Raw genomic sequence first — 13,092 nt, 5'->3', positions numbered from 1 at the left:
CCAGTTTTTTAAGGTCCGTATTCAGATGGCAACAGGGAAGGCAAAATAAGAAAAGTGGTTACATTGGATGAGAAGTTCTGGCAATGTTCTATTTTTTGGCCAGTTGACTATTCACTTTGTGGTAGATCATTGAACTGTATACTTTGGTGTTGGGGTTGTTCAGGGTTTGTTTGTTTGTTTTACACTTTATGTTATTTTTCACAATAAAAAAGGTAAAAAAAATGTTTGCTATATAAATGAATGTTCACTAAACCTTCATCACTCCATCTATTTCGGCCCCTTCCTTTCAGCTGACTCTAGTGTTGGGAAAAATCAACCCTTTTCTTGACCTGGCCTTCCTTTCATGTTTTTGCACCATCTTCCTGCATCCTTTCAACACAGAGCCTCTGTAAAGAGTAGTCTGTGCTTTCTGTTACCATTTTTTGGCTGCTTTTATTCCACAGCCTGTTTGTCGTTCATTTCCACCATTCTATTGCAACTCCTCTTGTTATGGTCACCAGTGATCTGGTTGCTTAAATCAGTGGCAGATTGTTAGAAAGGCAACTCTCTGTACCATTTGTTCACACAATTCATTCAACAGATGATTGAGGTCTTGCTACATATACTTAGGATGCAGTGTTAAGACTGAGGAGATCTCTGGTCTCACAGAGTTTGCATTCTAGTTGGGGAGACAAGGAATTAATATATTTCAGAAAGTAATAGCAATAGGGATAATAAACCAGAATATTCCTTAAGTGTGAGGGAAGGGGCAGGGGCAGGAGCCAATTTAGGTGAGGCACTTAAGAAAAGTCTCTCTGAATGCGGATCCTGAGAAACTTAACAGAAGACCATGGGGGAGGGGAAGAAAAAAAAAAGGTTAGAGAGGGAGGGAGCCAAACCATAAGAGACTCTTAAAAACAGAATAAACTGAGGATTGATGGGGGGTTGGAGGGAGGGGAAAGTGGGTGATGAGCATTGAGGAGGGCACCTGTTGGGATGAGCACTGGGTGTTGTATGGAAACCAATTTGACAATAAATATCATATTTAAAAAAAAAGACTCTCTGAGGAGAATTTGACACTGTTGGCACCTTTCTCCCCATTTAGGTTTTCCTCTTCTCACCTGCTTCTCCTACTTCCTTAACAGTTCCTCTTTTGATCTCTTGCTTGACCATTCCTCTCTGCCTGCTTTTCTCTGCTTAATTATGAAAACTAATGTAATTTGCAAAAATAGAATTAATACAGTGAACACACAAATACCAGGCACCTACATTCAACAGTCATCAGATTTTGCCACATTTGCTTCATCTATTGCTTTTTTCTTTTTCTTCTTCACTGAAATATTTTAAGCATTCCAGACATATTGTTTGTCACCCACTTAAGTGTGCATTGCTAAAAAGTGAGGATGTTTTCTTTCATTCATAACCACACCTAACAAAACATTGGTAAGGTATCCACTGATACCAATTCATAACCTGATTTTTCAGATTTTCTCCAGAACTTTGTCTTTACAGCCCCAAATCACATCTGAACATTTCATTTGGTTGTATTTCTTAAGCTTCCGTTCTTCCAGAAGAGTCTACCCTTGTTTTTTTCCCCCTACCGTTTACTTGTAGAAGAAACCAATACAGTTTTATAGAATTCCACTTTCTGTATTTATCTTGTCAAAAGACACCCTCTCAGTATATGAAACAAAAAGCATAAAGCTGATACTGTTGCTTACTCTAGTAAGGAAGAGTGATGCTGATCTGATAGAGTGCCTAAGCAGCACAGACCACTGTTGTTACAGAGGATTTGGGGGAAGGGTGGAGCTCAAGAACTGGCAGACTTTCAGGGCCATAAATGGGTCGACATCATCTGTAAGAGTGGTTACTTGGGTGGGACTGTTGATCAGTTTGCACTCAGGTGTGGTTGTTGGAGTCCCTTCTTTTTTGTCTGATTTTCACAGATGGAGAGCAGTTACTGATTGGTTGATTTGCAAAAAAAAAAAAAAAAATCTATGTTTACCTGGGCACGTTGATTTTGCTCAATTGAATGAATTTAAAGCCAGTTTTTGTGGCTCTCTTGTTAACATGGCTACACAACAGTTTTTTCCTAAGAGTACTGAAATTGTTTTATTCTCCCTATAATATTGTTGAACTTGTTCCTTTATTCCATTTCTGGTTAAACTTTTCTTTTGGCAAGATTATTTCATAGCTCATGCTGCATTCTGTTGCATCACATCAGAAGGGTTATAACACCTGGTTGCCCAACTTTAAGTGATGAGTTCCCATGATTACACCTGATCCCTCTATGCAACGTTCCCTGGCAGGCTTTCATCTAGTGGTTTCAAACGTTGGTAATCATTACTTGAAATAACAATTTTAGTAGGGATTCCAAAATTGTGCTTTTCTATTACTTTTATTCCTTCTTCATTTATTAGCTGATATTTTCCAAAACCGTGAACTTTCTCTCATCAACTAGGGCTGTTGAAATACCTTGAAATAAGGCTCAAACAAGAAAGGCAGAATAAGTGTTTGATTGTTTTCTTAATTATTTCCAGTTATCAGAGCCCTGGTTACCTCCAGTGGGGATGGTGTCCAGTGAGTTGACTTTTATGTTAGCTTTGACTTTTTCTTATTTTACTATAATGAACCCCTGGGATTTAATAATCAGGGTGATTCAGCAATTACAAATAATTGCATTCATTATTTTTAATGCCCAAATTGTTCTTTTTCTGACCACTGCTTAAATGTTCTTGTTTCCTAGGGTTTCATCTTTGGTAGTCTTTTCTTCCCTTCTGTGCTCATTTTCCTGGCTGACCTCAGTCTTTTCTGTAACTACTCTCAGCATTTTAATTACTCTCAAATTATTCTTTCTTAACCAGACATCAGACCTGTATTTGCATGTCCTCACCTGCATGGCTCTCCCAAAACATGAAAACACATGACTAAATTTATCTGTTTGCTGTTCTTTTCTTCTTGTTGTGTTTTCATTTCCCGAGCCAGAAACTTGGAATCATTCTTGATTTCTTCCCTTCTCTTGTACATGCAGGTATTCATCAAATTTGCTCTCAGAAATATTTCAGTGTCCCAGCTTTTCCTTTGCATTGCACTGCTTACAGTTCTCAGACCATGGAGGTCTCTTACCTACACTTTGGGTCAAGCTCCTAAATAGAATGCCTACAACCTACCACTGCTTTCTACTCCAGATCACTCTATACTACTACCTTTGCAGTTACCTTCTTGGAAATAAATTTGGTCACGTTAGTGCACTGTTTAAAGACTTCTGCTAAGGGCACCTGGGTGGCTCAGTTGGTTAAGTGTCCTGCTCTTGGTCTCAGCTCAGGTCGTGATCTCATGGTTCTTGGGTTCAAGCCCTGCATCAGGCTCTGTGCTGCCAGTGCAGAGCCTACCTGGGATTCTCTCTCTCCCTTTCTCTCTGCTCCTCTCCCTGGCTCACGTTCCCTCTATCTCTCTCAAAATAAATAAACTTAAAAAAAAAAAAAAAAAAAAACCTCTACGGGGCGCCTGGGTGACTCATTCGGTTGGGTGTCCGACTTTGGCTCAGGTCATGATCTCACAGTTCACAAGTTCGAGCCCCATGTCAGGCTCTGTGCTCAGAGCTCAGAGCCTGGATCCTGCTTCGGATTCTGGTGTCTCCCTCTCTCTCTGCCCCTCCCCAACTCATGCTCACTTGCTCACTCGCTCTCTCTCTCTCTCAGAAATAAATAAACTTAAAAAAAATTTTTTTAATTAAAAGAAAGAAACCTCTGCTATATACCTATTACCTAATATGGCAGTATTTTCCAGATTTGTTTGGTAGAGCCCTAATTCTAAAGATGTGAATAGGTATTCTCTGAAAAAGACATACTGGAAACAAATGTTTAGAAAAATAATGATTTCCTTACTTTAGATTTTTCAGCCTTTTATATACAATGTATTTTATTCTGTGTCTCCAACAGGGAGTAAAATAGATAGTATTTCACAAATTCATTAGATCATGAAATATTTTTAAATGTTGTTGCTGAGCTCTAGAAAGATTAATGTTATTTAGTAAAATGTTAGGGGGACACTCGCCAAATGAATAAATTCTCAACTTTTAAACTGCATTTAAGACCTTTCATAGTCTCTCATGTTAAATTAGATATCCCCTGCTGTTCCCTTAGCAGTCTTTCCATATGTCCTTCTGAAGTTTTCTCTTAATGTACTAGGGTTATCTGTCTCCGTCTTCCTTGCTGACTGTGGGGGCCTATCTTTATCTCTATTTCCTCAGCACTGGGCAATATCTGGCACATAGTATCACAATGACAACTCACTGAATAATAAATGGATCTATTTCTGAAGTAGAAATTTCTCCGCTAGCCATTTCCCCAGCTCTGTTATTATTTTCATACTTATGGGATCAGTAGTTACCTTAATTTGTAGGTTAGGAAAAAGAATAAAATTATATATTAGAGCTGAAACTGACCCTCAAGCTCATTCAGGCTGGTGGTTTTCAGACTATGTGCCACAGACTCTTAGGTGTTCCACAGACCCCTTTCCCACCAGCTCCTCTTCCTTGTGGGACTATTAAAGGGAATGGGAGGAAAAAATAGGCATATGAAGTACATTTCTTTTAGCAGTTTTGAATAGTGGGTTTTTGGGGTGCCTGAGTGGCTCAGTCAGTTAAGTGTCCAACTTTGGCTCAGGTCATGATCTCATGTCTTGTGGTTTCGAGCCCCACGTCAGGCTCTGTGCTGACAGCTCAGAACCTGGAGCCTGCTTCAGGTTCTTTGTCTCCCTCTCTGTGACCTTCCCCTGCTGACGCTCTGTCTCTTTCTCTCTCTCTCTCAAAAATAAATGAACATTGAAAATAAAAAATTTTTAAAATAGTGGATTTCTTAAATTCCTTTTGAAAAAAAATTCCAAGGCTACAGTTTGAGAGCCATTGATGTAACGGTCAACCCTTTGCTTATGAGGGAGTGGTAACAGACCCAAAGGGATTGTCTTTTCACAAGGTCACAAAGTTCTTAGTAACAGGGCAGGAACTAAGACTCAGATCATTTTACTCTCACAGTAGTGCTTTTTGCAAAAATCAGAAAAAATGGAAAAGTTTATTAGAAGATTATGGACTAAAATTCTATTAAGTGTTCACACAAAAGCCTATATACAAAAGTTCTTAGCATCTTTGTTTGTAGTAATCCAAAACTAGATACAGTCCAGGTGCCCTTCAACAGGTAAACGGATGAACGAACTGTGGTCCATCCATGCCATGGAATACTACTCAGCAACTAAAAGGAATGATTTATTCATACATGCAACAACTTGGATGAATCTCAGGAAATTTATGCTGAGTGAAAAAATTACACGCTTTATGATTCCACTTACGTAACATTCTTAAAATGACAAAATTATAGAAATTTAGAATAGATTCATGATTGCCAGAGGTTAGGAATTGGAGAGGGAGGGAGGCCAGTATGGTTATAAAGGGACAGTGTGAGGTATCCTGGTAGTGATGAACTGTTCAGTATCTTTACTGTGGTGGTGGATACAGGGACCTATACCTATAACATAATGGCAAAGAACTGAACTTCCATGTACACACACAAACAAACTCCAGCAGTTAAAGCTGGAGACATCTAAGTGAGATAAGTTGATTGCATTAGTGTCAGTATTCTGGTTGTGATAGTATACTCTAGTTTTGTAAGACATTACCATTGGGGAAAGGGTACACAGGATCTATCTGTATTATTTCTTACAACTTAGTATAAACCCACAATTATCTTAAAATGAAAAGACTAGTTTAAAAGTTTTTAAAATGAAATACAGATACTTCCAGAAAATAAAATGTTGTTATGTGGATTTATTATTTAGAGCCAAACTTGGGATGCCACAGTTTTTGAGTCCTGAAGCCCAGAGTCTTTTGCGAATGCTTTTCAAACGAAACCCTGCAAACAGATTAGGTAAAAATTGTAATTAGTTTCTTTTTTGTGTTTGTTGGTATTTGGGGTTTTTTGGCAGGGGGAGGTGGATATTTGTTTTTAATGTATAATTATGACATATTAGGGCAAATATTAAAAGTAAAGTCTAAATAAACTATATATTCCTCCTTGAAATAAAAATATTTAATCAAAAATTCTAAACCATTTAATTTTTGATAGGTGCAGGACCAGATGGAGTTGAGGAAATTAAAAGACACTCATTTTTCTCAACAATAGACTGGAATGTAAGTATAGAATGAAAATGTGCTTGAATTTTTTTATAATTAATGCATATCTAAGTCTCTCCTTTTTCCTCTAGAAACTGTACAGAAGAGAAATTCATCCACCTTTTAAACCTGCAACTGGCAGACCTGAAGATACGTTCTATTTTGATCCTGAGTTTACTGCAAAAACTCCCAAAGGTAAGGGGAAAATGTGAAAACCCAAATGTAAGACTATATATAGATATATAAGTCTTTATGCTATCCTCATACCTCCCCTTCCTACCATATGCATGCTAAGGTAACTAGATAATTCGAAAATCCTTTACAGCATTTTATAGCAGTTAAGATCCATGTTGAACCTTATAACAAACTATGGGGGCACCTGAGTGACTCAATCAGTTGAGCATCCAACTCTTGATTTAGGCTCAAGTCATGATCCCAGGGTTGTGGGGTCGAGCCTCACATCAAGTTCTGTACTGAGCATGGAGCCTGTGTAAGATTCTCTCCCTCCCTCTCTCTCTCAAAGTTAAAAAAAATCTTTTAGCAAATTATGTTGTGCCTTAAACTTTGATACTATTTATGTGAAAAAATTATTTGGTTGTGTGTTTATTTACCTGTAGCTGTTTCTACTTAAAACACTATTCAGTATAGATAGTGCTCTTTAAAACTCTAATATTAAGTACAATTCTGCAAGTACTTGTAAAGTTTAAATCCAAAACATAGCTTAAACTTTGTATGAGGTGTCATCATTTCAAAGTAATTCAGGAGCACCTGGTGGCTCAGTTGGTTGAGCTTCTGACTCTTGATTTCGGCTCAGGTCATGATCCCATGGTTCGTGAGTTCCAGCCCTACATCAGGCTGTGTGCTGACAGCATGGAGTCTGCTTGGGATTCTCTGTCTCCCTCTCTCCCTGCCCGTCGCCTGCTTGTGCATGCTCTCTTTCTATCTCTCTCTCAAAAATAAATAAACATTTTTAAAAATGCTTCATATCCTGTGTCATGCCTTATCCTAAAATTGCATTAACAGTGACTATTACAGAGAAATTATCTTTGAAATGGTGATCTATATTTATTAGTGTGTGTATACACATAAGGGTATGTTTTGCACCCTAATACTCCCTCATTTAGGTGTACCAGACCCCAGGTTTATCACTGACAAGCAAATAAATAAAAAGTGTGCTTGTATGTATTTTCCATAGAGCACATCATTCAAACCTTGCTATAAAACTTTCCAGTCAGTGGGAATCCAAGCTGGTGCAGCCACTCTGGAAAACAGTATGGAGTTTCCTCAAAAAATTAAAAATAGAACTGCCCTATGACCCAGCAATTGCACTATAGGCATTTATCCAAGGGATACAGGTGTGCTGTTTCGAAGGGACACATGCACCCCCGTGTTTATAGCAGCACCATCAACAATAGCCAAAGTATGGTAAGAGCCCAAATGGCCATTGATGGATGAATGGATAAAGAAGATGTGGTATATATACATATGATGGAGTATTACTAAGCAATCAAAAGGAATGAAATCTTGCCATTTGCAACTACGTGGATGGAACTGGAGGATATTATGCTAAGCGAAATTAGTCAGAGAAAGACAAATACCATATGACTTCACTCATATGAGGACTTTAAGATATAAAACAAATGAACATAAGGGAAGCAAGAATAATATAAAAACAGGGAGGGAGGGAGACAAAACATAAGAGACTCATAAATATAGAGAACAGAGGGTTACTGGAGGGGTTGTGGGAGTGGGGATGGGCTAAATGAGTAAGGGGCATTAAGGAATCTACTCCTGAAATCATTGTTGCACTATATGCTAACTAATTTGGATGTAAATTTTAAAAAATAAAATTAAAAAAATAAATTTAAATAAATTAAAAAAAACTTTCCAGTCAGTATCCTCATAATTTGTGTTAAGCATTGATGGATGTTTATTATTTTTATAAGACAGTCTTAGAAATTTGAATTAATACATGAGCACAATTTTATCAAAAACATTAACAGTGATATGCATTGCATTGGTGATAGATGGTAATGTTTTACTTTGCTTTCTCATTACAATTTGTCCTGATAGAGGAAAGACCTCAGAATAGCACAATTCTATATTGTATTCTGCCCAGATAGTTAGCAAAAGTCTTCAGTAGAATACTGTCACCTTGATTTAAAATTCACTAAACAGTATTTATTGCTGATATTATGAAGCTGATGTTAAAAAAGAACTTTATGCAGAGTTGATGTTTAAGTAGATTTGCCTATTTGGTTTTTGCCCTTAGCCTTTATAATATGATTATAAATATTAGTATGCTTAATTGTGTCTTTACATTTATGAGTAGTACATTTGTTATTTTATTTTTACAGTAAATATTAACTATATTTTAAAAGTAGTTTTCTGTTTTTGTTAATGCCAGTAGATTCCACATAAATAATTTGAATAACAATATATGTCATGTCACAAGATACAGTTTAAGGACTACATGCCATGATTGTCCTCAAAATTACTTTTGATCCTTAAATATATATATAAATATAGTAATTTTTTTCAATGTTTATTTTTGAGAGAGCATGAGTAGGGAAGGGGCACAGAGAGAGGGGGACACAGAATTCAAAGCAGGCTCCAGGCTCCGAGCTGTCAGCACAGAGCCTGACGCAGGGCCCAAACCCACGAACTGTGAGATCATGACCTGGGCCGAAGTCAGAGGCCCAACCAACTGAGCCAGCCAGGCGCCCCTAAATACAGTAATTTTTAACTTGTAGTTGAGATTTCCAGATTCTGATAATGTGTATTAAGATTACTGGCCTAAATTCCTTTCTCCTAAATTATCTGTAGATGAACATGTATCTCCACATGACCAGGAGCCATAGCACTGAATTTAAGATTTTGTTTCTCAGTCACACTAACCACATTTCAAATGCTCAGGAGCTGCATGTGGCTGGGGGCTGCCATATTGGACAGCACAGATAAAGAAAATTTTCATCACTACAGAAAATTCTATGGATCATTGCTAATTTACAATAACATTAGCCCAGTAATTCATCGATTTATTATATTCTTCAACGAATTAGCTATTTTCTGGGCTCAGAAGAACTAGGATGTTAGAGCTCTGATACCTATAAGCCATCGAGACAGGGCTGATTTTACTGAGTTATCCTGGAAGCACTGGGTGCCTAAGAAGTAAAATTCCAGAATTAGTGAGAAAGGCCATACTGTCAACAGTTATTCCCTTAATTACCTTTCAAGTATTACCTTCTCAGTAATGTATTACTCTTTTCAGACTCACCTGGCATTCCACCCAGTGCTAATGCACATCAGCTTTTTCGGGGGTTTAGTTTTGTTGCTATCACCTCAGATGATGAAAGCCAAGCTATGCAGACAGTTGGTGTGCATTCAATTGTGCAGGTGAGTGAATGTATAAGTAATTTAAAGTTTGAAATGTTGTAAGATAGAGTTCATTGTGTGAATCATTATATTTGATCTGATTTTAAGTGGGCAGCTTAAAATAAATTTTATACCATTGACATTGCTTTTAGAAATTCCTTTCATTTGCTTTTAAAAAGATGGCATGCACTAAAATTCTGGATATCTGTCTGACTTAAAAGGGGAATTCTAAGAGAGTTGAGACATATATCACCATCTTGTCTCCACCCTTTCCTGTTGATCAGGAAAAAATGTTTATCAGGCCTAGTTTGTTTCATCTTCTCTGTCAGGTCAGCTATGATGAACTGAGGTCTCCTGGTTCCCTGATAGCTTAGAACAGGGTTCAGCAGACTCGCTTTTTAAAGGGCCAGTTAAATGTTCGGGGCTTTGTAGGCTACATGATCTCTGTCACAACCACTCATATCTGCCATTGTAACACAAAAGTAGCTATAGACCAGTAGCTAAGTGAATGAGCATGGCTGTGTGCCAATAAAACTTTATTTATAAAAACTGGCAGTGAAGAAAAAACTGGCAGTGAAGCAGATTTGGCCCAGAGACTATAGTTTGCCAACTTCTGCCATAGAAATGTATAAGAAATAAGCGTGAACTTCAGTCTTACGTTTTCCGTGTTTTGTATCCTTGTTCATTGGGAATCCCCATTGCTATTAGGAAGAAATGGTTGTAGGTACTACCTTAGGGTGTGCCCTTCCTCATTATCCCATCTGTGTATCAGAGTTGGAGAAGGAGGTAAAAGCCACAGAAGCAGGTTTCTAGATGTCTGTGTGTTTGTAACAGGAGACTGGACTAGTAAATTAAATGTTATTCGAGGAACACAAATAGTATAAACCATTAGATTTATTCCTTCCCATCCTAGTATCATGGAAAGATAAATGTAATTCATCTTCCTAATCATAGAGGGAGCTAGATATGTCTTTTGAAGCATTGATTGCTTTTTAGGGTACTAATTAGTGCTTGAGTTTGCTCCATGATGAAGTTGCTTTTGCTCTAACGTTTCTTTCCTGGGTTAGTCATCTTTCCACTTTCAAGAAAACCATTTTAAGCACTGGTTTTTAAATAAAATTCATGGTTGAAATAGTCTGTCCCTTTTACTGTAACAAGCATGTGATGTATAGGAAGTTTATAAGTTATAACTTCTCTACCTAACATAGAAGTCACAAACATATATGCTACAGAATTCAAATTTTAACCTATACAAAGCGCATAGACATCAGGTGTGGCAGGGGATGCTCTCCCTTCAGTATAGCCAAGAGCAGCACAACTTCCCTCAGCGTACTTATGAAAGTGCTCATTTGCTAGCCACCGTCCTACCCCATGTTATTTAGTCCTTAACCCATTAACAGCTTCTCTAGCAGAAGGTCTATTGAAGCTCCAACTTGAGGGTAGAGAACAGAGGGCATGGCTACTAATAGTCCGCAATGACAATAACAGGTATCACCTTCAAATATTTTATTTAATCCTCACCATTGCTCTCTGAAAAAACACACGTTCAGGGTTACATAGCCTGCAAGAGGTGCATCTAAGACAAGCATCCAGATGTTCTCATTCTGAATCCTCCTAAATCTTTTCTTCCGTACCGGAGGCTTCACACTGCTCCCTATTTGCAAAAGTACTTCAGGGACCTAGCATTGGCTGGGGAGTGGAATAGGGCTCAATCACAGGCAAGGCTTTCAGCTCCTTATCAATAACTCTGTGTTTTCTGTTGTACGTACTCAATTTTTTCTTTTTAACACAAGTTTTTTACCCTATTTTTTGCTGTACATTTTATGGTAGACACTGCTAAAATACACAGTTGTGGAAGAATAAATGCTGTAAAGATTCATTTTTATTTTTGCCGATACTCATTTATATTTATTGTTAATATCAACAATGCATACCGAGTAACATATTCCACTCTTATGAATTATACCATAGTCACTATAAAACTCTTTGTCAACCTATAATTGTGTTTGTAGCAGTTGCACAGAAACAGTATTCAGTTTACTGATGGATATGAAGTAAAAGAAGATATTGGCGTTGGCTCCTACTCTGTTTGCAAGAGATGCATACATAAAGCTACGAACATGGAGTTTGCAGTAAAGGTAAATACTTTTAGGTTTAAAATGCATCTCTAACAGTTCTTATTCATGCATGTCCGTACCACTTAAAAATTACACTCTTCTTTGGTAAATGTGCTTTTTCTTATTTAAAAAAGGGGGGGTGGGTATGGTAAACTGAAATATCTGCAACCTTCAGGGCCCTTAATCTGGAACCATGGATTCACCTGTAAACTAAAGGTAAGTACATACCTACAGTTTGCTCAAGACAGTATCATTTACACCTGATTTTTAGTAACACTCTTTTACTCTAAAAAGTCCCCAATTTTGTGGTCTAAGAGTCAGGGAATTCCTCAAGATTGTATGCCAAATTTTTTATGTTTATATTTTTCTGGCAAAAAGTGTTCATACTGTCCTTCACATTTAAAAGAATCTGTGCACCAATAAAAGAATATGCACCACCGTTATAAAATTTGTTATCATTAGCTGTTTTAATTTCATCAAGGGTCAAGACAGTAAGAATTTTCTAAGTCAAAAACCAAAGCACATGGCTGTATGATAAAGTTTGAATTACAAACCTTTAGTTGAAAGTGAAAAAATACTGGGGCGCCTGGGTGGCGCAGTCGGTTGAGCGTCCGACTTCGGCCGGGTCACGATCTCGCGGTCCGTGAGTTCGAGCCCCGCGTCGGGCTCTGGGCTGATGGCTCCGAGCCTGGAGCCTGTTTCCGATTCTGTGTCTCCCTCTCTCTCTGCCCCTCCCCCGTTCATGCTCTGTCTCTCTCTGTCCAAAAATAAATAAAAAACGTTGAAAAAAAAATTTAAAAAAAAAAAGAAAGTGAAAAAATACTGTATTCAGGTTTCTGCCTTTTCACTTCTTGGGATGGTAGTCTCTGCTCTCCCAGTGCAAACAATTCAATGTCTAAAGCTTTCAGCTTACTTTGAACCTTAGAAATGATCTATAAGTGTTTAGTGATCTATAAATGTTGAGTTAGTAGGGGAGTGGCATTAATTGTTATTACTTCTGTACATCCATCTATCATACAGATCTACCGTGATTTCACTGTGTAAAAATAAAATAAATGTCTTTTATATATGCATAGCAAATAGCTGGGAAGACACACATACACAAAAAATTGTTACTACTATTCTAAACTTGGATATAATTGCTTTAAAAGTCATCAGTGTCCGGCCTTCTGTAAAGTGTAAGGATGAACCATAAAAAGGCATTTTAATTTGCTCTTCTACTTTTTGCTCATAGTGAAATATAGAGTACATAGAAATTTTCTGATTGCTTACATGAAAGGAGATAAGGTGAGTGATGTACATGGTAGGCAGTTTAAGGATGTGTCTTGTCTCCATAAACACATCAGAAAAAAGTAGAAATGCCCTGAGGCCCCCTTTGAATTACAGAAACCAGGAGCAGTATACCAAAACCTTGAGAATATCTCCAAGCTATTTGTGGAGTCTTGTGACTTAAAT

General features: G+C 37.6%; 1 protein-coding gene across 7 annotated transcripts in view; it reads left to right on the top strand.

Annotated features, from left to right (window-relative positions):
- RPS6KA3 (ribosomal protein S6 kinase A3) overlaps positions 1–13,092 on the top strand; it is a 120,474-nt gene that overhangs the window by 85,770 nt on the left and 21,612 nt on the right. For all 7 annotated transcript variants that reach the window (XM_058713836.1, XM_058713838.1, XM_058713832.1 and 4 more), the window contains 5 exons: positions 5,812–5,900; positions 6,099–6,163; positions 6,238–6,340; positions 9,417–9,541; positions 11,533–11,658. In XM_058713836.1, the coding sequence (XP_058569819.1) occupies positions 5,812–5,900; positions 6,099–6,163; positions 6,238–6,340; positions 9,417–9,541; positions 11,533–11,658 (508 nt within the window). The remainder of the gene's footprint in view (positions 1–5,811; positions 5,901–6,098; positions 6,164–6,237; positions 6,341–9,416; positions 9,542–11,532; positions 11,659–13,092) is intronic.

This window comes from Neofelis nebulosa, chromosome X, assembly GCF_028018385.1.
Source record: "Neofelis nebulosa isolate mNeoNeb1 chromosome X, mNeoNeb1.pri, whole genome shotgun sequence".
In the NCBI taxonomy this organism is placed as follows: Eukaryota; Metazoa; Chordata; class Mammalia; order Carnivora; family Felidae; genus Neofelis; species Neofelis nebulosa.
This window is presented reverse-complemented; position numbering and strand designations above follow the sequence as displayed.